This window comes from Urocitellus parryii, chromosome Y (assembly GCF_045843805.1).
Source record: "Urocitellus parryii isolate mUroPar1 chromosome Y, mUroPar1.hap1, whole genome shotgun sequence".
Lineage (NCBI taxonomy): Eukaryota > Metazoa > Chordata > Mammalia > Rodentia > Sciuridae > Urocitellus > Urocitellus parryii.
The window spans coordinates 25,392,413-25,419,967 of NC_135548.1; the positions used below are offsets into that span (position 1 = coordinate 25,392,413).

Sequence of the window (27,555 nt, forward strand, 5' to 3'; positions counted from 1 at the left end):
CTTATTTTTGGCATATAACTAAATTCTACTGCTATGCAACTTGTATGACCATCAGTCATCTGCAAACGCAGCATCCTTGGTGCAGCCTGAGATTCCTCATTATCCTTTGGTGCAGCAACATTGCAAATTTTTTGAATTTGCAAAACACATGGACCTTCAAGCTGTTAAAACAACAACAACAAAAAAAAAACAATAAAATCATTTTCTAGTTATGGCTGTGTTTTCATCTATAGTGCTTCTCTTTTCTTTAATGGTTACAAATTATGATTTATAAAGTAACTTCAATTAAGGTAAAAACTGAAATTATATACAAATCATATGTGTGGGTGTGTGTGAAGAACAATTTTAAAAATTCTGAATTCATTTATTATTCAGCTAGTAACATGAAAAGAAGACCCTTAGAAAATAAAGCTGTTATTTCTGGATAAAAGGTGTACTAATTGATGCTTTTATTCCTAAGAGCTCTAAATGGTTCATAAGCATCCTACTTCTCCCCGCCATGTACATTAGGGGACATTATAGAGGTAAAGAACTTGAAAGTTCTTTAAGGGACATAAAACTTTGTAGCAGTAGTTTAAAGGAATGATTTCTGTTCAAAGACATCAAGTTTAAAATACCCCCTTCTCTTGGTGTAAATGAACAATACAATACCCCAAAGTTTAAACTATATTAAGTTCAAGAAGTGTGAGTTAGCTGGACACAGTAGTGTTGAGGCAGGAGGACTATGAGTTCAAAGCCAACCTCAGCAACTTTGCAAGGTCCCAAGCAACTTGGTAGAACCCTTGTCTCTAAAAGAACAAAAAGGCAGGGAGGAAGGCTGGGGGTGTGGCTTGGTGGTTAAGCACCCCTGGATTCAATCCCCAGTAACAAAAAAAGGGGGTGAGTTACACTTGACTTATTTCCACATTTTCTTTTTCAAATGGTATTAAATCAAATGTTATATTATATAGTAGACAGTGTGGAAAAGAAATGTTCTCTCTTGCCGAACTTCAATCAAAAATAAAAAATAAATCAATGGACTAACTAGCTATAAAGTTTTATATAATAAAATGCTTGAGGCAAAGCTGGAAAACGACAGAAAAATCTTCTTAGACGTCTGAAAAATAATTTCAACAAAAATTATCATTTTCACATCATAAAATATATCTTTAAATAGTATCACACCTGTAAATAAAATCCGGGTGTATTAATTTATATTTTGAGCAAGAGAAATTTAAAATGATTGACAGATATTTATACTAAATTTCTTGAGCAAATATGGATTCACATTAAAATTTTTTTACTCCACATTTACCAGTATTTTGCCTGCAAAAGAATAATTTTCTTTTAAAATTAGAACTAGAGAATATAACTTTAAAAAAGAGTCTAAATTTTCATCTAATTATTTTGTTATAACTATAAAAGAATTCCAAGTTGAAAGTTGTCCAAATTTGGGCAAAAGGGAAAGAAGAAAGGGGAGAGGACATAAGGGCAGGAAAGATGGTAGAATGAGATGTATGTATGACTGCACATATGGTGTGACTCTACATCATGTACAACCAGAGAAATAAAAAGCTGTGCTGCATTTGTGTACAATGAATCAAAATACATTCTGCTGTCATGTACAACTAATTAGAATAAGAAAAAAAGATGCCCAACATCTTTAACAAATATAGACGAGCTGCTAATTCAGGTTGAAATTTTCCTTTGGCTTTACTAATGTCATTACAATAGGACATTTAAATTACATAATAGAGAAGTTATGGTTATTATAGTGTTCATCACTGTTTACTTTATCATTACCAATATTATTAGCCTATGCATGAAAAATATCTTGCCTTAGATGTTTAATACGGTCCACCAGTCACATGTGGCCATTTTTACCTATATTTAAGTCAATTAAAAATAATGAAGTTAAAAATTCATTTCTTCAGTTGCACTTACTATATTTCAAGTGTTTTATACCTGCACAGCACAGAGATAGACCATTGACATCAATGCAAAATGTGCCCTAGACAATCAGTGATGATTTCGTCTTAGGTGTTTCAAAGAAAGACTCAGGCATCCTAGGGACAGAACTTTCAATAGTGTCTTGGGAGGGAAACATTTCTTTCTATTTAATGTTTAACAGGAAACAAATTAAGCTTTACTAATTTAATATCCAGAGTGACAAAGTCATCCTCACTAAGCACGTATGACAGACATGAAGTCAGAGGCACCTTCACAGAATTTTGGGGGTTCTATATCCCCTGGTTGTTGACATGGCATTTTCATACTGGTTTGTTTGTGTTAAGATAAACTGCCTTTTATTTATGCATAGTTAAATGAATATATTTACTGTATTGCCTAGCTTTAACACTAATGCTCACAACATGGATAAGATGCTGTAAAAGATTTTGCCAAAGAAATATAAACTGAAGATAACACAAATGATGCAACACAAGGTAGGAACAAGACTCTTTTGCTGATCTCTTATATCGGGAACAAAAAAAGCTGAGGAATAATAGGAAGGAATACGTGCCCCCAATTCCTGATGCTTCCTAACAAGCAGATTACTTATTTAACCAATCCAATTCCTGGCCTCTCCATTCCTTTTATAAACTGAATAGTGGCCCCTCCAAAAGACAGATCCACCTGGAAATACAACCTCATTTGGGAAAAGGGTCTTTTCAGACATAATTAAAGTAAGGATACAGAAATGATAATACACTGGATTAGGATGTGCAATAAATCCAATTATGAGTGTCCTTGGAAAAAAAGGGAAAACAAAAATAAAGATACCAGCTATAAAAATCACATGAACTTGGAGGCAGAAATTGAAGTTATGTCTCTACAAGCGAAGAAGGAAAAAGTGCCTAGAACTAACAAAAGCTAGGAAAAGCATGAAACAGATTCTCTCAGGGTTTCCAAAAAGAACCAACCCAGGTGACACCTTGATTTTATACATCAGACCTGAAGAAATGTGAGAAAATAAATTTCCATGGTTTTCAGCTACCAAGTTTTGTGGCAATCTGTTACAACAACCTCAGCTAAGGCATCCACTAATGGAATGACTTGTTTAGGAAGAATAAACTGTATAAATTGGGTCCAGCCTCATCCTTCTTCCTCTTGAGATGTAGCCAGGGACCTTAAAGAAAGAGGCAATTATTCAACAATATCAACAAGTTGGAAAATTCCATGAATTAGGATATGAGACTGTTAAGCTTCATGGTTCACTTAATTGGCCCATATTTTCCAAATATACTTTTATTAATAACAAAACGGACATTTTGGTCAATATCTGCCAATCAGTTCAAAAGCAAAGTAAAAAAAAAAAAAGTACATACTATATATTAGATACTCTTGAGAAACCCTCAAATTATGCATAAGTTCTTTATAGTCATTTCTCAATGGGAATCACCAAGTCTTACTATTAGTACTTCTACAATTCCAAAATATTATTTAAGTATACCCATGAGATAAAATTTAAATTTTCATTATCCTTCTTATAATCTTCAGTTTATTATACTCTTCAGAATTACTAGATCTAAACATTATGAGTTCAAGATCCTATGAGTTCAACACTATGAGTTCAAAACATCTAAAAGCAGTCACAAAAATAGATGAGAATTTAAAAATCTGTGTTTACTATTAGGGCAACTCCAAAATAAAAGATATTAATTTTAAGTAAAAATAATAATTTTAAAAAGACTATAATCATTAACAACCCAAGATTTTGTTAACTGTCTGATTTTTCTTTTTTATACAAATAATAAGAACAAGTAAATAAAATCATTCTAAAAACTTTTTAAGGTAAGAGAACTTTATCATTGTATCTCCAGGTAAAAACCTCTAATAAACAATATCAAGTATCTGCCAGAAATATTCTCTGAGGCCATCATCTAGGCTTCATTCCTTCTTCTCCTGAGATAAATGAACATCTCTGTCATCTAAACTTCTAGGCAGTCATACAACTGGATACGGAGTATAAGATTTAAATGAATATATTAGCTTATTAATTTGTTGGTTATAATAAATAGCATTCTTATGTACCAGAGTCTCCAAAGTTTATATGACACATAAATAGTTCTTTAAAGTTTGATCATACATAAATATTAAAACAGATATTTTACAACTCTAGAAACCACTTAAATTTATGTATTCTATGACAATATGAAAAAATCTGTCAGCCATTTATTTTTATAATCTTGCACCACCTTCTCATCAAACCTAGAAATAAGCCATATATTTGACAGGAATTGAAGTATGATTCAGTTCTCATCAATGCTCCATCATTAATGCAAAGTAGATTAAAATTAAGAGGAAATAAAACAACTTCACCATCCACAATTCTTTCATAATTCACAATTCTTTCATAATAAATCATAATTCATTTTTTGTTTATCCTATCACAACTGCCAAAAGTATTTCCAATGGCTTCAGGAGATTTCCTAGGGCTAATTATTTCATTCATTCATTTCAAGGGAAATTTTTCCCCTCTGTACTGAGGATGGAATCTAGGGGAACTCTACCACTGAATTACATGCCCTTTCATTTTCAGTTTTTATTTTGAGATAGGGTCTCACTAAGTTGCTAAGGCTGTGACCCTCTGCCTCAGCCTAAAGAGCTGAGATTAAGGGATCTGCCAACACAACTGACATTCAAGGGAAATTTCTGGCTGGACCATTTACATCTGTACTTTAGGATCCAGGCACTTGGGCCATGTTGCAAGAAAGCTCTCTTGAAAGAAGAAAGATTATTCAGCCTATGGCTGTTTTAAAAGCCTAAAGGATAAGCTTTAAATAGCATTTATGATTCCTTCTTACTTAACTCCTTCTTTCTTTGTCAAGCTAACTCCACATACTATTTTTACACAATCGGACTTTAATAAACATGTAGGTGGTGCCTGAAGAGAAAATGAAAAAAATATGATTGATTACACCTTGTACCATCCCTAAGTATGGTATCAGACCCAACAAAACTAAAATAAGAGATCTGTATGACATTTAAAACTTCAGAAATATTCCCTGTGTCATCTGGAGAGGCCCTTAGGATAAGCCTTAACATGGAGAACATTTTCTTCAAGAAAAGATCTATGTTTCTTTATGTTAGTAACTTAAGAGTCTCAACTTTTGACTAGTGGCAAAGTGAATCTTGGCCAGAATCTTAACTCACTATAAGTCAGCAGCACCAGCACTGGTTCCAGGTAGAAGCAAATACCACATCCCTTTTAGGAAAAAACATTTCTATTCAGGTACCAAGGATTCCCACACAGAAAGTTCAAGAAACATGAAATCTTGAGACTTAAAAGACAGCAAGCCACAAAGACTGAGAAACCTAAAAAAATTATCAAATAAAAATTTAGGCCTGTAAGGTCTTGCGAATTTGGAATTATCAAACAGAGACTATAGAAAAATCATCTACATCTAGAGAATTTACATAGAATTCAGAATCAAGTAATTAGGAACAAATATTCCTCTCAAGAAAACAAGTGACATGTAAAAATATGTAACAACTATAAAATAAGCCTTTGAAAATTTCAAAAAGCAGCTACCAATTCATCCAAATTCTTTCATCACAATGTAAGTCAATTAAAAATCTATAACAAAAAAGAAAATATATATATATATACCAATTATACTATAATTAAAACAGGCAAAGAAGAAACTATGAGATGAACCAAAAATATTTACAACTGAAAGATGATAAAATTACCTGTATAAAAACTTTGGGACACAAACTAGTGCTATGAGAAAAATTAATAGCCTTAGAAGATTTATATTAGAAAAAAAAAACAAAACAAAACAAATGAGTTGGAACAACAGGTTGGAAAGGGGAAAAAAATGAGTTCCAACTAGCTACAAAAAAAGACAAATAAATGATATAAACTCAAAATACAATAGAGGGTTAATAAAAGTCTAGCATTATTCTTTATTCAGACTAACAAAATTGATGCCTCACATTATTAATCAAGAAATAAAAATAAAGGCAAATAATTTAAGGACTAAAGATGCAGAAAAAGCATTTGACAAAATATAGCATCCATTTATGTTCAAAACACAAGAAAAATAAGGGATAGTAGAAGAATACCTCTACACTGTAAGAGCTTCTATGCTAAACCCAAGGCCAACATCATTCTAAATGGAGAAAAATTGAAAGCATTCCCTCTAAAAGGGATGGATTCCCTTTTTCACCACTTATATTCAACATAATTATAGAAACTCTAGCCAGAGCAATTAGACAGAAGAAAGAAATTAAAGGAACACATATAGGAAAAGAAGAATTCAAAATATCCCTATTTGCTGAAGACATGATTATATATTTAGAAGACAAAAAAAAAAAAAAAAAAAAAACCCTACCAGAAAACTCCTAAAACTCATAAATAAATTCAGCAAAGTAGCAGGACATAAAATTAACACCCATAAATCAACTGCATTCCTATACATCAGTGATGAATCCACTGAAAGAGAAATTAGGAAAACTGTCCCATTCACAACAGCCTCAAAATAAGATAAAATACTTAGGATTCAATCTAACAAAAGAGGTGAAAGACCTCTACAATGAGAACTACAGAACACTAAAGAAACTGAAGAAGACCTTAAACAATGGAAAGATTTCCCATGTTCTTGGATAGGCAGAATTAATATTGTCAAAATGGCCATACTACCAAAAGCACTATACAGATTAATGCAATTCCTATTAAGGTTCTTGTGATGTTATTCATAGAAATACAAAAAGCAGTCATGAAATTTATTTGAAAAACTAAGAGGCCCAGAATAGCAAAGCAATCCTCAACAATAGAAGTGAAACAGGAGGCATCACAATATCATAGTAACAAAAACAGCATGGTATTGGCACCAAAACAGACATGAAGACCAATGGTATAGAATAGAAGGCATAGGAAAAACCCACATAAACAGAGTTATCTCATACTAGACAAAGACACCACAAAATGCATTGGAGAAAAGATAGCCTCTTCAACAAATAATGCTGGGAAACTGGAAAGCCATATGTAATAAAATGAAATTAGACCTCTATCTCTTACCTTGCACAGACTCAACTCGAAATGGATCAAAAACATAGGCATTAGACCACTTACCTAAAGTGTAAGAAGTAAGATTACTTCAAGTGCCATAAAATATACAATTCAAATGGATTTTATACATACTGCTAAAAGTAATACACATTCATGCAACTGCTTTGCAAAATAATCTGGCACTATTTCATCCATAAAGCTGAACACTGGCTTAACTCTATCTTACAGTAATTCATGTCCTGGTTATATTCCCTAAGGAAAATCTTTCAAATGTGCATCAGGAAATCTAAATATAATCCTAAAAGGTAGTGTCTATTATCAAAACAATTAATAATAACCTCGATGGCCATCAACAGAATTAATATGCACTTATTATTTTAGTTATGTTTACATCATTTAATATTATATAAAAGAGAAAATGAATGATATATGCAACAGACATACATTACAGTAATAATACTGAATGATAAACCCAAATTATAGCAGATAATAACATGCTATCATTTTAAAAAGCTCCAAAACAAAACAATTAGGTTGTTAAGGAATAATGACATATGCAACCAAAACATTTGTAAAAGTCAAAGAGAATCAAACTCAAAATTTACAGCAGTTGTTCCTTGGTGTGGTGTTGTGGTTGTTGGGGGAGGGGCTAAGATCATAAGTAGAGTGATTGCAATGTTCCAGTTTTTACCAGCTGGTTGAGGATTCACAGGTGCTGACTTCATTTAATTATGCTTTAAAACATAGCTACTTGTATACATTAAATATTTAAAATAATTCACATGTTTTAAAATTAACACATTGAGTTCTCTGAAATGTCAGGAAAATTAGAGAACTAAGTCTACAACATATGCAACAGGAAACACTCAAAAATAAAAGCACAGACACTGGTTGGATGACAGGGGTAAGCTTAGCAAAAACACTTCTGAAAGAAGACAAGAGAGAGATACTCATTTGTAGTATTTAACAATTTCCATGACTAATTTCAACTACCAACTAGGTATTACTGCACTCTAAACTGGAAAGAGCTGCTGAAAATCAACATTCATAAACTAGAACAAGCTGAATCCAGTAGACTACAAGTATTAGCACTGTGCTTTGTATCAGTGATCTCACTGGTCCTGCACACTTACCCTAGCACTGCTACAAGAGATTGAGTGCAATTTCAGTCAGTCAAAACCCCAAAATAATATTTTAAGTGATTTGATCATTTGACCACAGAAAATCTTGTTGCAATTCTAGTACCAGATGATCATTCTCTACAGTTCCAGTTTCTCTCTTTTTTTTATCTTGTAATTTTCCACCTTTATTGTTTTTTATATGACAGCAGAATGCATTATAATTCTTATTACACATATAGAGCACAATTTTTCATATCTCCGGTTTATACAAAGTATATTCACAACAACTCGTGTCTTCATACCTGTACTTTGGATAACAATGATCATCACATTCCACCATCATTTCTAACCCCATGCCCCCTCCCTTCTCCTCCAACCCATCTGTACTAACTACAATTCATCTATTCCTCTCATGTTCCCTCTCCCTATCCCACTATAAATCAGCCTTCTTATATCAAAGAAAACATTCTGCATTTTGGTTTTTGGGGATTGGCTAACTTCACTTAGCATTATCTTCTCTAACTTCATCCATTTACCTGCAAATGCCATGATTTAATTGTCTCTTATTGCTGAGTAATATTCCATTGTGTGTATATGCCACATTTTTTTATCCACTCATCTATTGATGGGCATCTAGGTTAGTTCCACAGTTTAGCTATTGTGAATTGTGCTGCTATAAACATTGATGTGGCTGTGTCCCTGTAGTATGCTGTTTTTAAGTCCTTTAGGTATAGATCGAGAAGAGAAATAAGCTGGGTCAAATGATGGTTCTATTCCCAATTTTCCAAGAAATCTCCATCCTGCTTTCCAGATTGGCTGCACCAATTTGCAGTCCCACCAGCAGTGTATGAGTGTACCTTTTCCCCCATATCCTTGGCAACACTTATTGTTGTTTGTCTTCATAATAGCTGCCATTCTGATTGGAGTGAGATGATAGAGTGGTTTTGATTTGCATCTAATTGCTACAGATATTGAATATTTTTTCATATATTTGTCGACAGAATGTATATTGAAAATGTATATTGAAATATTACTTTACACCAAAATCTGGAAGGGTCAAGAGAGAGGCATATTACTTATTCAAATACTCTACTTACTAAATGTTGTCATATAGCTTATGCAGACTCAAATAAAGTTTATTTTAAACTAGAACTAAAACATATGCAATTTAGTGACAGACGATTCTATATTCATGTCTTTATAAGGATTCAGTCACTATCAACACGGTGAAATGCTAGTTAATAAAGTATTTCAATAAAAGCATAAATAAATCATTAGTCTTTATTTTAGAGACAAATTATCCAAAGTAATGCAAATCACATAAAAATACATTTCTTGAACATTTATGTTGGCCTATTAAAGTTTTATTTTTATATAATGTATGTATGGAGTTTTAACAGTACATGAAATGAGTAATGTGTCAGCTTCTTAAAAATTTTTATGAAAATTATTTTTCAAAATATCTTCATTAATACTGTGAGAATTATATTTGGTGTCAGAAACAAGTAATAAAAACAATAGTATTATTAAAGAGGAAGAACAAAAAAGAGGTATCTAATAATTTGTTTCATGTAAAAGGGCTAATTTCATATCTAATTTATACACAAAGTCTTACCAGCATTAAGAATGTTTTCAAGGATAAAATTTGGCAAAGAATATTCTAGACCAGAACATTTAGTTTTCATTGTTAGCTGCATTCAGAGAAAATCTTTAAAAGTAGTACTACACAAAACTTTTAGAAGTAAAAATGCTCTCAGAAAGTGAAGGGAGCAGAGAAGTGTCACCACTAATACTTAGGGAATCACAGCAGAGGTAGATTCTCAGGTTCTCTATGGCCACAGAGTGAAATGGAAAACCAATAATCCAGAAAGCTCCAAAATTTTCTTTAAAAAACTGGTGTAAAGATGTGCAGACATTGCTTTGATATTACTTTTTTTTTCTCCTGTGAAGAATCACTGTACTCATCAGACCTATCAGAGATTGCTGTCCAACTTGGGGGCTTATAATCCAGTATTTTTTTAAGTATACTTCCCAGACTAGCAAAATCAACTTTTCCTGGGAAACTTGATCAAATTTCAATGTGCCATCCTATTTTAATGGAATCAGAGACTCAGGCAGGAATAGGGGTGATTTGGGATCCAATCTCTATTACAAACAGATCTCAGGGCAATTCTTATGGAAGAAGTTTGAGAACTACCACTGTAACCAAAAAGGAAATGTAAAAAAACTGGAAAAGAATAAAAAAGTACAATGAAAATGACAGACTAGCTTGAAACTACGAATCTAAAAAGGACAGTTTTAGCAAAAAGAAACTTGTAGAAATGACATAACAAGTCTCCAAGTCTCTGAACATTACTCAAAAAAGATGGTAACCAGATACTCACCGTTTCCTCTGAGGGACTATAAAGATCAGAGAATGCAAGTTGTAGCACATGAAATGTGGGTTTAAATATAAATAAAGCTTTCTCATTTTATTAAACATGCAAATGAATTTCTGAAGGAAGGAACCCTTTTCTTTGATGGTTGTTAACAGATTAATGATCTGTTAAATTGTAAACAGAGTAGTGCTCTTCTCTAATAGTTCTTACCATCAATTGCAAAAAATGGATTAATATTTAGGAAATATAAAAACATTGTTATATTAGAGACCTTTTATCCAAAATTTAAAAGATCTACTTTAAATATCTGAGTGCTAAAAAAATAAGAATGTGCATTCAAAAACAAATATAGTCCTTAAAAATATTTCTTTAAAGTATAGCCAATAATGTTCCTTTAATAGTTCAAAAAGTGACAAGCACATATCAAATTGTTGATTAACACAATTTATATATATTTACCAATAAAGAGAAAATAACTCAACATGAATGATTAGGAAACAAAAAACTATTGACACATCTCTTAAAGATGTATGCTTATATTTAAAAAAGAGATCACTGAGCCAGGCAATTGTGGTGCATTCCCATAATCCCAGTTATTTGGAAGGCTAAGGCAAGAGGATTGCAAGTTCAAGGCCAGCCTGGGCAATTTAGCAAGAGCCTGTCTCAAAAGAATAAGGGCTAGAGTATAGCTCAGTGAAAGTGCTTGCCTAACATGTGTAAAGCCCTGAGTTCAATTCCCAGTGCCATAAAGAAAATATAAATAAATAAATAAACAAACAAATAAATAAATGAAAAGAAAAACAGATCATAGAAAAAGTTCATAATATGAATATACATTTGTACAATATAAAATTATAACAAAAAACAAAAGCATATCTTTGCCAAATTGTTCCTAATATTTTCTTATAATCTGACACTCTTATTAAGTAAAATAAAAAGATAATTAAAATAAGAAGGTAGGAAAAGGTCTTTGTCCTGAGTTCCAATAACCTGTGGTAAGTCTTACATGTAAAGTAAACCATATTTATAATTCCTAATATAACCATATTTATAATTCCTAAAAGTGTTTTTTCTTTAATTTTTTTAAAGTCACAAAAATTTAAGTTTTAATATTTTTCAAAGTGCATAGACAGTCGTTATAATGATGATTTTGTGAACTATTCACTTCCAAAATATTTTGCAATTGAAATTTATTGGAAAAAATATTCCATTAATTTAGTAGATGTTCTTATTCATTGTACTTAGCGAAATTCAGGAAGTTACCAATTTGCTTTACCTTTTCTACCTTTCCACCATTGATGTCACTGGGAAGAAATTTCTTGCCAATTGTTCTCAGATCTGTCTAAAATAAAAATATTAGTATTAAAACAGAATTCTATAGAAAGTAAATCTAAATCTAATTTCATATACAAAAGATGAAATTACTTAAGATTTATAGAATAAAAAGTTTTTTACATGTCTTTATATGCATGAAATATGAGACCTTGTATGTTACTATTTACTGAACTGACATATGTTAAACAACTTATGTATGGGACTTTGTTATCTGAAAAGACTACTTAAATGTATGAATCTTATAATAAGTTAATCAGTCTTTTCAGATAATATAGTCTCATGTTCAAGTTGTTTAACGTGTGCCAGGACAATGAATAGTAAAATATAAGGCCTCATATTTCCTTAGGTAACCTTTTAACTTACTCTCCTCTATTAAAATATCAAATTTGAGTTTATGTAAATTACAGTCTTACTAAAAACATAATGCCTCAATCCAAAATCAGAAGATAGCTTTCAAATACATGAACATATTATATTTCAAACAAATGAATCCCATCCACATAACTCTGATATGCAAGACATGAAAACATGGCTAAAATATCCATATCCTAACAAAGAACATAACACTCAAATATACCAGGGAACAATATCACTGGAATAGCAAAGAAGTAAGATCTCACTAAAGAAAGAAATTATTTCATTTCCTTACACAAATTACAAAAATAGAAGTTGAAAAACAAACTGACTATATGAAAATACAGACATATAACTCCATAAATCACAGCAGATCAAAAAAAGGGATACATAAGGACTAACACTGCATGACTTACAGCATTTGAAACACAAAGGAAAAACTAGGGCTGGGGTAGTGGCTCAGTGGTAGAGCGCCTGCCTGACATGTGTGAGACACTGGGTTCCATCTTCAGCACCACAAATAAATAAATAAACAAACAAGCGTATCCATCTATAGCTACAAAAAACAATTATATAGTCTATATAAAAAGCAGAACTTTTTAGGATTGTATCCTCTTGAAGTGAAAACCAAAACAGGCAAAAAAATTGTTCAGAGCAAAACTATCAGTACTTATGAAAAGTTTATGAATTGGACTTAGGAAAAGGTCCGAAATATTTAGGCTGAGAAACTATCTTGATGCTTGAGATAGTGCAATTAGCGTGAATCTAAAGTTGTATCATCTTTGTTATTCCTTAAATATAGTAAATAGTAGCTTTTCATTACCTTATGAACAAAATAAAATAGACTTAAATACATTTAATCACATACAGTATAAGGTAAAATTTGTATTACACTTAAGAAGAAAACACATTGTCATTTTTGACAATTACTTTGATATGAAATGAATATATATAAAGAGGCAGGAGTCTTCTTTGAACACCCACAATAATATCACTCTTTTTAAAATGTTTACATGTACTCAGTCAGCTTAAGAAACAAGCATTTACATGCTATACAATTCCCACAGATCCTTTCTGGTCTTTTACCAATAGGACTCATAATTTATTTTATAATATAATGCAAGGATCACCCTTACACTAAAACTCACCAAATGAAACTGCCAGGAAAATCAAGTCCCAAACACAAACACTTGTGCAAAATGTTTTAGGTTTATAATTCTTTTTGCAGCCTCAATCCAGAAACAGTGTGAAAAGAACATACGACCTCAAATTGTATGCCTTTTCATTTCCAATGTACTTTGTAAAAATACTTTCTTATTCTAGTGCTCCCTTCATTAGGACAAGTTTGAAGATCAAATGTTAACAAACATGAGCAATGACTTGCAGAGAGTAAGTACCTAAACATATATAACCATTAAGTCAAAAAATAGTCCATAAAATCATTGGCATTATTTTGAATTCAAAGATAGAAATATTGAAAAATGAAAAACAAATTTTATGAACAGAAATATAAAAATCTTATGATACACTATAGTCCCTCATTTCTGGCTTTTACTAATTAAGAAATTTAATTCAAAATAAAATGAAGAATCGAGTAAAAGTTAATGAGCACTAGACAAAAATCCTAAACTTTGATTCATCACAACTATGATTAATCACATGTCCCTAACCCAGTTAATTTATTCATAAAATTGAAAAAATACCAACTCTATTTCACAAAGCTAAAACAAAACAATACACTCAAAGTTTATATAACTCTTAAAGTACTACAAACATACATAGGGCATGTTATTTCAGTGTGCTTTTAGCAAGATGAAAATGACATTCTAAATCTTTTTATTTTTTTTGGGTACTGGGAATTGAACTCAGGAGGGCACTCAACCACTGAGCCATATCCTTAGCCCTATTTTGTATTTTATTTAGAGACAGGGTCTCACTGAGTTGCTTAGGGACTCACTTTATGCTGAGGCTGGCTTTGAACTGGCAATCCTCCTGCCTCAAAGCCTCCCAAGTCCCTGGGATTACAGGCATGCACCACCGTGCCTAGTGATATTCTAAATCTTTAAAGACTCTAAATTCAAAGTCAGTTTAGGAGTACAACAAAAGCAATTTTTTAACTCAACACTTCATTATATCAGGACTGCCAGAACAATGGCTGTGTCCCAAAATACTTTTATTATCAAACATAAAAGAAATACTTACCTGGAAAAAAAAAAAAAAAACTTTGTTGAAAACTTAATTAAAAAGAAAAACAAAAATTAAGTAAAAATTTTATTGATATTTCAAAGTATCTACCCACTTATACACGTTGCTGACTATTCAAATAAGTTTAAGATATCTGGAAATAACATAACTCCTCTGTGTACATATAATGAATACACCACAATGAAACGCCACACCATGTACAACCACAAGAATAGGATCCTAATTAGAATAAGTTATACTCCACATATGTCAAAATACACTCAACTGTTTGTATATCTAAAACAAATTTTTAAAATCTCAGGAGAGAAAAAGAAATACAACTGACTTCAATTTTTATTAATAGTGCTTAGTAATTTAAGACTGCTATCACTTATTTTTCTGAATATCTCACAGGACTTCAATGTCACTTGTTAATATTCTTATTCCCTAGTTTACAGAGGTTAAAAAAAAAAAAAACTAAGAACACTCCTTTTCAATACCTCCCTTTAAATCTGAACCTAGAAGAGTCATACAACAGATTTGAGGGAGATATTTTTAGAAAGGCCTACTTAACAAAGTTAAGAGATAGGGTGCACAGCCTATTGGTATAAACAATGTGAACACCTGCTGTTTTGGGGGGTGGGGGAAGTGAAAAGGAGAGTCTAGAATTTGGGTGCATGCTGGGTAGAGGGCACCTTTGCAAGCACCCAATAAAAGCTTTGGGCACCAACCTTTAAGGGACCTCGCTGGGCAGAAACATTGTATACATATTATTCTATTGTTCACTGTTAGATAAAGCAACAAATTTACTGTGTCTGTGTCTCCCACAGGACAAGAGACAATAGGAAAGAGACTACATACATGAAATATATATAAAATAAGAATCAGTAATACAAGTCTTTCTTAACTAATGGCTAATATTCAATAATCTTTTGAAAAGTTAAAAAATAAATTAGATATTATAAATGCTTGAAATTTATTAAAAGGTGAAAAAAACTTCAAAAAGTAGATTTGTCTGGTATAGGCTTCATCCTAAAAGATTTTTATTGTTTCTATTATTATACTGTGTAATAGCTATGTACTCAAATATTTTACTATACACTTCAAAGAAAATGATAAAGACAAATTAATTCATTCAGTAGTGATCATTAGTCACTTCTGTGTGTATAACAAATACTTGATCTTGATTTTTTTTAAGTTCACACCAACTATGGACAATTCATTACTATTTACCCAAGTATATAAATAAGACAAAGAACGGCAGACTGTCATAAAATCTATTTCCCATCATTTTTAGAAAGCTATTTTTAAATAAACAAGAAATAAAGCTCTTTACAACATTTTAAAAGTAGAATTCACTAGTTTGGGTGCAAGGTAAAGAAAGTTAAAGCATCTAGGAAATATTGCCATTATAATCACAGATAACATGCATAATTCCTAACTAATTATTACTATTAAAAAACTCAGTCATTTGTTTATTAAAAATCAAAATACTCAGTTCCAAAACAAACAAAACAACTTAACCTAAATAAAATTCAAACCTGCAAAAAATGCCAGAAGTTCAGAACATAAAATTTATGTTTAAGCTCAAGTTTAATTCTATAAATTTAAGTGCTTTCAAAAGAAAACATTAATTATACATTTATTTGTATTTCAAATATCCTTAGTATCCACTATTTCTGCTTTTCATTATCTGTGCTATGATACCCACAGAACTATGAGAATTTCATTGATTATACATAACAAAATAAAAATTTGATTATTAATAGATTGTTTATTGTAAAAAAAAAAAAACTATAATTGTTTGATTGTTAATAGAGTGTTTATTAAAAGAACTACCAGAAGGGTAACTGCAGAATTGAAAAAGAACATTTATTTACTCTTTACATCAAAAAATATTTAAAATTCTCAAAAAAAGCCAATGTAATTATGGAAAAGGTATACCTACACAGTTAAGTGGGGGAAGAGAGCTAGAAAGAAAAATACCAGCAAACTAAAATCTTAATAATAATTATAATAAGTTTACTTTTCTTATTTTGATTTTCTGTAATTTCTATAATGTTCCACAAGTATTTTAAATCAAGAAAATTTATTTTAAAACAATAAATACAACTGTCAAAAGGCTATAACCTACTTTCCCATGCAAACCAAAATGAAAATGTATTTTAATGAGTGAAAAATTTTTATATTGCTACTGAAAATGTTATAAAATTCTACAAATAATCACTGTGTTAAAAAGAAATGGGCTGGGGTTGTGGCTCAGTGGTAGAGTGCTTGCCTCACATGAATGGAGCACCAGGTTTAATCTTCAGCACCACATAAATAAATAAAATAAAGGTATTGTGTCCATTTACAACTAAAAATTAAAAGAGAGAAAAAAAAAGAGGAGAAGCCTGGATTAGATATTTTTTTCTTTTTATTGGATTCTGTATAATAGGCATTAATAATTGGCTATTATGTGATTACCAAATTCAACAAGCATCACAACTTAAAATGTATAAGACAATGAAAGATATTCTTCCTATTATTTATAATAAAATCCAGTTTAGTCTGTTTTTCAAAATGTTAATAAACGTAACCTACATTGAGAGCAATCAGGATGATGTCATTTACATTGACTTTGTCAGGAGAACTTGTGCAAGCTTCAATGCCTTCATCTGAAAGATACCTGTAAAGATAAAATAAATAGCTTAATATTATCTAAAATCAAAATTAACCAAAATTCTTTTCTTAAGATTACATGTAACCTTGTTCTCTACTATAAAGTGCTTTTACTGAAAAAACTAAAAGAGTTCTGCTTACAGATTTCTAGTTTACTATTACTGACAGAACAGAGTGGAAAATTCATATACATATTTTTCTTTGTGCCCTTAAAAGGTTATTATGTTATTAAAAATACCTACCCCTACAAATTATAAAAAAGGAAAGTCTATCTAACAATAATTCTAAAGGCAGAAGTTGTACAGGGATAGAAATTTGACTTTAAGCAAAATATCATGTGATTTCTTTCAAGTTATGACTATGTAAGGATTTCTGAATATAACAAATTATAAAATACAGCTCAATTTCAATCTTCCAAAATTCCCCTTGTTCACACTTCATATTTTAAAATATGTTTTGAAACCTTATAGATTTATTCTACAATTATCAAAAAACAGGATATCCACTCTACAGATTATCCTAACATGTTAGTGATCCATCAGTAAATATTGAACTATTTTCACAAAAGGAGAGAACCTAAATTGACTAGAACTTGGGATTTATATATTAATATTTTTATTTTATAAACATTTAAAACTTCAATACGAACAATGAATTTAAAAAATTAATAAAAATAAATGTCAAAATTTGCTTCAACATGTACCAAGAATGTAGTAAATGAAAGAACAAAACACAAGGTTCCACTGTGATCTTTAATTGTGGTCATCAGGAAAGAAAGCAATAGAGTTGGTCCTACTACAAACCCAATGGAACTCAAGGGAAGAGAATTATAATCAATTCCCATGAACCAGCTTTGAGTAAGTAAAACCCAAGGGTAAGAACCCTAAAGAAAAAACAGACCCAGGGAGCTCTTGCTTACTAAAACATCCTGCAAAAACACACATTTCCCCCCTTCAGCAGATATTTTGTGGAATAGTAACATTATAAAACCCCTCATTACAATTTTGAATTATAAAAGTACATTTGAATATATTATATTGACAAGCATGGCAATAAAGAGTCAAATTTTCATACTAATTTTAAATTGAAATAATGCAATTTTAAATTGCCAATGTGTTTGTCCTGAAAAAAACTTTTATAAAGGTACTTTTAGAAAATACTTCCCTTTTTCATAAATAGCAGATGTTAAAATTCTGTCTTAAAGTCACATAATTGGCAACCATGAACAAATTCTTTAACTTCAGAAAAAAGAATAAGTGGATCTTTTTCCTATGGCAGATAATTAATTCAATAAGAAGAATTAGAGAGCCCAAGTACCACTAACTACAACTGTCTTTACTTCATCTTCAAAAGTCACCAGACCTACAAAACAGACTTGTGCAAATCACAGTTTAAGAATCTCAATCAGCATAAAACAAATACTACCACTTTATGCTAATTTCTTTTTTTTTTTTGAGAGAGAGAGAGAGAGAAAGAGGGAGAATTTTTTAATATTTATTTTTTAGTTTTTGGTGGACACAACATCTTTATTTTATTTTTATGTGGTGCTGAGGATGGAACCCAGCGCCCCGCTCATGCCAGGAGAGCGCGCTACCACTTGAGCCACATCCCCAGCCCAGTGCTAATTTCTTAATTCCAGATAGTGGATCTCCATCACAACCCTTTACCACAACTAAAAAAAAAAAAAAAAAAAAAAGGCAATTTTCCTTTGATTCATTCTTCTGAAGGTAAGTAAAAATTCTTGAGCCTTATTCACTGGCTTTGCTGTTGTATACAAAATGAAAAGACCAAGCTGGTTGCAGAGGTGCATACCTGTAATTCTAGTGATTTGGGTGACTGAGGTTCACAAGTTTGAGCAACTTAAGGAGGCTTTTAGCAACTTGGTGAGATCCTACCTCAATTAAAAAAAAAAAAAATGAAGGCACTTCACCAAAAAGAAAACTTTCATATTAAAAACAGAACAAAACTAAGATGCCAAGGAAAATTACAAATACATGCCCCAGCTGAAATAGGCAGCCAATAGTTTAGCTTTAGTTGACTGTCTTCATAAGGACAGGTAAAGCAGCTATTGTTAGATCTGATTTTTAGCTTTTAGGTTTTTGTAAAGGCAATATACAAGCCAAACAAAACATGATTCAGCCTGCATGTGGCTCACACACACTGCACTTACTAAATCTGTTTCTCTGCTTATTTGCTTATTCACTTCCAAAGTGCTTCTGACATACAGTGTTCTCAAGTATCTCAATAATGTCATTCATAGTCAACTTCCTTTTGAGGCAAACAGGAATAAGATATCTTTTATATCATTTTGTATGGCACTACGAAAGCAAAGAACACAATTATACGTCTAACAAATTTCTTAGCACAGTTGTGTACACCAGACTAAAAGGTGGAAAAATCATTTAGGTCAATCTTTGACCAAATTATTTTACAAACTGGACACATATAGAAAACCCACTTTTACTTCAGACTTCCAAACTATCAAAAAAGGGGTGAAGGACAGGGGTCACTGGGAATTGAATAGAGCACTTACACAGATGTGTGTGTGTGTGTGTGTGTGTGTGTGTATGTGTGTGTGTGTGTGTGTGTGTGTGTATGGATGACAGGGTTCTGCTAAATTATTGCAGGGTTTTGAAGCTGGCCTTGATCCGAGATACTCCTTCCTGCCTCAGCCTCCAGAGTTGCCGAGATTACAATGCTTGATTACTGGTATGTAACACCATGCCTGGCTTCAGATTATGAAAAATTTTAAGGTAGAAAAAAGACAGAAACTGAGCCATAAAAGCAAACAATACAGTTTTTTTTTTCTCTGACCACCTCTACCCATTTAAATAATGAATACTCATTTAAATCTGAACTCAGACCTGGATTTCTAAAATAAAGACAGATTCTATTAGTACACACTAATATATAGTAGGCTAATTACACAAGAAAACTTGAATATACCACGAAGAAAAATCATCAAAACATTCTTCCTAAATGGATTGGACTTTGTCAACTAAGATAAAACAGATACCTGAACACTCATTTTAACCATCTATGAATAAAACCTTAAATAAAATGGCTACATTTATTTTTTTTTCGGGGGGGGGTCCCAATGGGCTATCACATTGGCAAATACTAGCCCTTTGTAATATCAAAATACCAAAATGAGAATTTAATATATAAATTCCTGCTTAGCCACAAAGAAAATAAAGATAATGAACTCCCAATTACCCAAGTTAATATGGAGACAGGAGAGAATAAAATACAACATAATCAAAAACCACTTACGTTAAGAAATATTTTTGATTTTAACAAATATGGAAGTTCTGATCTGCAAACTGACAAAACATTAAATAAAGCAAAATTTTAAAAATTATCTACATAATATTCACTCTATCTAAATTGTTTCTATCTCTACTATTTAAGTAGATTGTAATACACCTGCCCAAATTTTGGTTATCCTATCCTTCTCATAGTTATTGCTGTTCCAACTTAGGGACATCAAAATAATGTGATTCCCTTCTCTAGGGCAAAAGAAAATGCTTACAAATAACTATTTTGAATATAACTTGGGAAAATACAATATTTAGCCATATTGAGTAACAAGATTAGAAAGGTAACAAGATTAGAAAGGAAATAAGACTAATGAGAATTTGGGTACAAAATATGCTTCACATAACCTAATATAGATCAAATCAATATATTCAATATAGCTTACAGATGTATTGGGGAGAGATCACAGACAAGAATATTAATTGGAACATCAGCAGTAAATTTAATGAATCCATGAGATTCCATGCCCAATCTTTATTAAATCCAGCAACTAGGAGGATCAGAATCCCACTAAAGGTAATTCAGAGGTGGAGTCACTATAAGAAATAGTGGAAAATGAAAAAAAAATCTTTTATTTCATTTTCCTTAATAACCAAGTATGTCTTTCATCACTACCATTTTCTTGTCCAGACTCTTAACATACAGTAGATGACTACTAGAGCAAAATGAATGCTACAATCTATCCCTACAATCCTCATTCTTACAAAAAGGATCTGAATCAATGCTAGCTTAAAATTTTATTTTCTCTATGGCTTACATATAAATGGATCAGACAAATAAAATTATGTATTATTTGAAGTACCTCTATTAGTATTTGGTGTTGATCTTAATCTAGTAAACCATGTAATATGAGATTTATTTTATTCAATAATAAACAATCTTTAAAAATGTATTCTCAGTGTTTAGTTTATGATTTATTTATGCACAAATGTATATTATTTTCACCATTTAACTGACTTATGATACTATTTTTCATGTACATGTATAAACATTCATCACAAAATTTGTTTTAATTTTTTCTCTACTAACTCTTCAGATTGTTATATTATAAAACCAGAAACAACAAAAGCAAAGACAAGAAAAAATACCATGAATTTCTTTACATATGTAAATGTTTCATAAAACATTTCATGAAACTAATCTGAACCAAATGGAAAGGATGAATACACAAAGAGTTCTTCAAGAAATTACTTAATAAGACAGAATTTCTGGAGATGTAAAACAATTGATATACACATCAATTAACATTCATACTAGTCAAACTTCAATATTTCAGTGGCCAGACCCAAAAAATATATTTTTAAAGATTAAGAGACAGAAATTATAAAAGAGTTCTAGGGAAAAACCTTTATAAAACTGTATCTAATTCAGTAACATTCAAAGGTGTTTAGACTCTGAAAATATTAAAACCTAAATTTGCTTTGTTAAGTACTTGCTTTAAAAGGCTAAAGTTTATTAGGTAGATAATTCCAAATTATGTCTATTTGAAAATACCACTAGATGACAACCTTGTATAACAAGTAAAATATTACCATACCCTACTGTTGAAAGCTAAGACCTAAAAAGATATAACAAACTATAGTTCAGAGGTTTCAGACATTTGTTTTGTTGTAGTGGTGGTTGGGCACAGGAATAATGAAGAAAATAGACCATTAAAATTATTGGATTTGTGTCTGACAGAAAATAAAATTCAGAGTTTTAGTAACATTGGACAGATACCTCCCCAAAAGGGTAAGGGAAAAAGGAAGAAAATCAAATACAATTTTATCTCCTATTCTTACCTGCATTTATCCTTTGGAAACACAGGGATAACACAAACAAGGGACACAAATAATTAGAGACTAATTATTTTTTGCTGGGAAATAAGTTATTAAGATTATTTAATATCATTTTAATCATTACTTTTCTTGACACCTAATAAGCATGACAGTTTCAAGATAAAAAATATAAAAAGATGATATAACAATAAATCACAAACTTTTACTTTTTCTAACATGTATTCAGAATATGAAAGTATTTTCCCCCAATGTAAATTAACTCACAAAGATATAAACCTGAAATGCTTATTTTGTATTTTAAAAATTCTAACAGATAAACAAATAACTTGTAAATCATTTCTTTGAAATTCCATAATTTGTCTTTCATAAAATATAATAGCAGTAGTAACATAACTGTTATTCGTTTTTGTAAACCAAACTTCAGTGTGAATTTAAAAGTATAAATGAAAGCATGGATGTTTTTACTTTTATTAGGGTTAATACTTATGCTCTTCTTCAAATTCATTATTTTCATACTTTAATTCAGAAGCAGAGCTGGTTATTTTTTAATAAATCAGATATTAAGATGTAAGATAACTTGATATTTCTGCCCCTTTTTCTCAGCAAATAAATAATAGCTATAAAACTACAGTTCAGGTCAAAAGGCTCACTTGAAGCCTTATGCACACCACATGGCACAGTGCACAATGAAAGCTAAGACTTCAAAGTTATACCAAACTAGTTGAAAGGTTTCTGACATTTGTTACATTGCGGTGGTAGTTGGGAAGTACAGATAATGAAGAAACAGATTATTATAATTTTGAATGTATAGAGCACATTGCAAAAGGTAAACAGCACATGTAATACTGACTACTACATTAGTAACTACAGAGTCCATGCCCAGAACCCCCCAAGGTAAGGCCTTCTAGGATTAGCTCCAAGGAGACTGCACAATGAACTAAAACTACATAAGAAATGCTACTTAGAAATATAAAATTGGAAGGCATTTTTATAAATAGTTTCAAGTATCTTTCATCTGATCTGTATTTTTTAGTGAGAGAAAGATGAAAATCTCTGCAATAACCTTTAACACAAGCAGTATCTTAGTCAATTTATTACATCTTTCTGCACCTCAGTTTCCCCCTATAAGAAAATGAAAATGAGGGCTAGGGATGTGGCTCAAGCGGTAGCGCTCGCCTGCACTGAAAATACTGATCTACAGAGTTGCTCTAAAAATAAATAAAACAGTACGAAATAACTAGCAGATATTTGGTAGAGCAGATGCTAAATAAACATTAGCTTTCTTTCTTCTAAATATTCTTTTTATTCTAGAAACTATTTAAAATCCTGCATTCTGAGGAGAAAGAAAAATAAAGTTTGCCTAACAAGTTTATACAATTTCTTCAAATGCTACAAAAAATAGTCAAAGTGTATATGCTTCCTTATGAGTAGGCCGGAAAAATATATTTTTAAAATATTTTTTAGTTGTCAATGGACCTTTATTTCATTTATTTATATGCAGTGCTGAGAATCGAACCTAGTGCCTCACACATGCTAGGCAAGTGCTCTACCGCTGAGCCACAACCCCAGCCCTGAAATATATATTTCTAATGGGCTACTCATGCCAAGTTCACTGTGAACTCAAGAAAACCACCAGCTAGATGGAAAGAATTATATTATTTAATTTATTCAAATTTTTTATCGGTACATATGTGGACAGATATTAATAGTTTTTTAATTAAAAATAACAATAAATTATTCCCTTATACTGTGAAACTGCTTTTGCCCTGAACAAAATGTCCAATGAAAAATAAATTGCCATCAATTTTACCTGCTATTTTGTCAAGATTTAAAACAATAAGGTGGGGACAAAGATGGTGATATAGAAGAAGTCTGCACTTTCCCAGTTCTCCATGATTCAGAATTGAAGCAGCGGGAAAACTGTATGGCAGCAAGATAAGTTACAGGGAATTCACTGAAATCTAATAATGAACAGTCAAAGACTCAGTCAGAGATACCCAGAAATTCTGCTGTTTCAAAGAAAAGGCACCAAACCAGTGGTGAATTCTGTGAATGTATGATTTTGTCAGGATAAACCCAACTACTATGTACAACCAATATGCTCTGATTTAAAAAAAAAAAAAGACGAAAAATACAAAAGAATGCTTATTTAAAAGATCAATCAATTCCAAGAGAACACACACACACACACACACACAAAAAAAAAAACCCACACCTGAAACAATTAAGAAAGTCAGTATAGGATATGAATGAGAAGTCCAATAGAGAGGTAGAAACACAGAAAAGGAGCCAAACAGAAATCTCAGAAATGAAGGCACAATAACTCATATTTTAAAATGCAGCTGAAAGTTTCTCCAATAGATTAAATCATGTAGAATACAGAATCTCAGAGTTTAAAGATAAAGTGTACAACCCTGAATGCTCAATAGTAGCCAAACAAAACAAAACAATAATAACAAAAAAAAAAAAAAAAAAAAAAAAAAAACAATGATCAGAATACACAGAAACTCTGTATTATGGTTTGGAATGTGAGGTGTCCCCAAAAGCTCATATGTGAGACAATGCAGAGGAAAATGCTTGGTTTGTAAGAGTCTTAACCCAAACAGTGATTTAATCCCCTGATGGGGATTAACTGAGTGGTAACTAAAGTGGTATGGTGTAGTTGGACAAGGGGGAACCAGGGTGAGTCTTTTGTATCTGGAGAGTGGAGTCTCTCGCAACTTCCCTTCACCACCCTCTCCCACCATGATATGCAGCCTCACCTTGAGCACCGAGGAATGGAGTCCAACTTCTATGGATTAAGATCACTGAAAACATGAGCTCCCAAATAAACTTTTCCTCCTTTAAAATTGTTCTGGTCAGATCTTTTAGTCACAGCAGCAAAACAACATTAAAACAGCAAACTTGACTCACAGGCATTGAGGAAGGAGGCTAATGGATTGATACTCTATTCGGTAAAATGATAACAGAAAAATTTCCAAACCTTGGGAACATGATGGACATCCAGATACTGAAGACATTGAGGACCCCACATAGAAAATACGAGAATAGAACCACATACAACATACTATAATTAGAACACAAATGAAGAATACAGATCAAAGAAAGTTAAAAGCTACAAGAAAGAAACACCAGGTCACATTTAGAGGAAACTTAAACAGAATAATATCAGATTTCTCAGCAGAAATTCTTAAGTCCAGGAGAGCTGGGAATGTTATCTTTCAAGCCCTGAAATAGCTGCCAATCACAATTGCTTTACCTGACAAAGCTATTCTTTTTTTTTAATTGTTTAAGACAATACAATGATCTTGACATATCATACATTTGATTCAAATAGGGTATGAATTCTCATTTTTCCACGTGTACAGATTGCAGGATCACATTGGTTACACATCCATGTGTATACATATAGCAATCCTAGTGTCAGTTGTATTCTGCTGCCCTCCCTATCCCCCCTCCCCTCCTATCCCTATTCTCTATCCATTCTACTGTGACACTTCTCTCTCTCTCTCTCTCTCTCTCTCTCTCTCTCTCTCTCTCTCTCTCTCTCTGTCTTTCCCTTCCCTTCCCCCTCACACCATCGAACCCATGAGGGTCTCCTTCCGTCTTCCTTGTATTCTTGAGAACCAAATGGGAAATAAAACCCTTTAAAGATAAGCACAAATTAAAGGAATTCATGACTACTAAGTCAGTATTGCAGAAGATTCTTAACAAAACCTCACACACAAAAGAAAAAGAAAAAACGAACAAAAGAGCTCAGGTAAGAATTAGTCTCATGAGAAGACTAAATCAGCAAATGAGAATTAGGATCAAAGCAAACCCTGGAAATAATCAAAATAACAGGAAGTAACACATACCTCTTTATAATAACACTGAATATATATATGGTCTCAATCCTCAAATAAGACACTGAATGGCAGATTGGTTTAAAAAACAAGACAATTATTTGCTGCCTTCAAGAAACACACCTCATAGGTGAAGATACCCAAGGCTGAAAAATTACATTTCATGCAACTGGAACCAAAAGCAACCAGGAGTAGCTACTCTCATATCTGACAAAGCAAACTTCAAGTCAAAATTAGAAGAGATAGAAAAGGTCACTAAGTATTGATAAAGGGAACAATCTAACAAGAAAATATAATGACAATAAATATGTATGCCCCAAACATCAGTATGACTAAAACAAGCACAATGCAAACATTACTAGACATAAAGGCTCAGACAGTCCCCAGTACAATACTATATAATTTCAATACTTCTCTTTCACTAATAGGTTTTTTAAATATTTTTTTTAGTTGTAGTTGGACACAATGCCTTTATTTTATTTATTGTTATGTGGTACTGAGGATTGAACCCAGAGCCTCGAATGTACTAGGCGAGCACTCTCCCACTAAGCCACAACCCCAGCCCCACTAATAGGTCTTTCTGACATAAAATCAACAAGATATCACAGAATTAAACATACTATAAAGCAAATGAACTTAACAGATATCTATAATATATTTCATTCAACAACAGCTGAATACACTTTTTTTTTTTCAGCTGCTCATGGAAATGTCCACAAAATAGACCACATTCTCCAAACAGACTAAATTTTATACTACAAAGTAAGTCTTGGCAAATACAAAAAAAGTTAAAATAATACTGTGCTTCCTATCAGATCATAATGGAATGAAATCAGAAATAAACAACAAGAAAAACAACATAAACTATACAGTAAATGAATAAGATACTTTTGAATAAGTTCATCATCGGAAAAATTAAAAATTCTTAGAATTAACCAAGAACAGAATTGCAACATACTAAAATCTCTAGGAAAAAGTGAACACAGTTTTAAGAGGAACATTTATAAAGTTACAGGTGCCTACATTACAAAAATAAAAAAGAAATCAGAAAGATTCCAAACAAATAACCTAATGGCACATCTTAAGGTTTTAGAAAAACAAGAACAAACCACCTCCAAAACCAGAAGAAGGAAAGAAATAAAAAAGAATAAACAAAAAGAGAACAAAATAACAATAAAAAGATCAATGAAACAAAAAACTTCTTCTTTGAGAAGATAAATCCTTATCCAAAGGAACTGAAAGAGAAGATTCAAAAATCAGAGAAAAAAATGGAAATATTTCAACAGACATTATTGAAATCCAGAGAGTGAGTCATTAGGAACTATTTTGAAATTTTATATTCTAATGAATTTGACACTAGAAGAAATAGATAAATTTTTAAAAATCATATGTGCTACCAAAATTGAACCAAGAGAATATAGAAAACTTTAACAGACCAATAACTAACAATGACATTTAAGAGATAATGAAAAGGATACCAACAAAGAAATGCCCAGAAAATCCAAATGCCCATATGGATTCACAGCTGAATTCTAATGATCATTAAAGAAAAATTATTGTCAATGTCACTCACATTTCATATTCTAT

The 27,555-nt window shown here is 31.5% G+C and overlaps 1 protein-coding gene across 1 annotated transcript in view; it reads right to left on the reverse strand.

Annotated features, from left to right (window-relative positions):
• The window catches only part of LOC113190761 (tudor domain-containing protein 3), an 89,238-nt gene extending 72,209 nt beyond the window's left edge, over nucleotides 1-17,029 (reverse strand). Inside the window, 3 exon segments of the mRNA XM_077794154.1 lie at nucleotides 1-161; nucleotides 11,770-11,835; nucleotides 16,950-17,029. Of these exon segments, the coding sequence (XP_077650280.1) occupies nucleotides 1-74 (74 nt within the window). The 5' untranslated portion in view covers nucleotides 75-161; nucleotides 11,770-11,835; nucleotides 16,950-17,029.
• Between the last annotated feature and the right edge of the window lie 10,526 nt (nucleotides 17,030-27,555).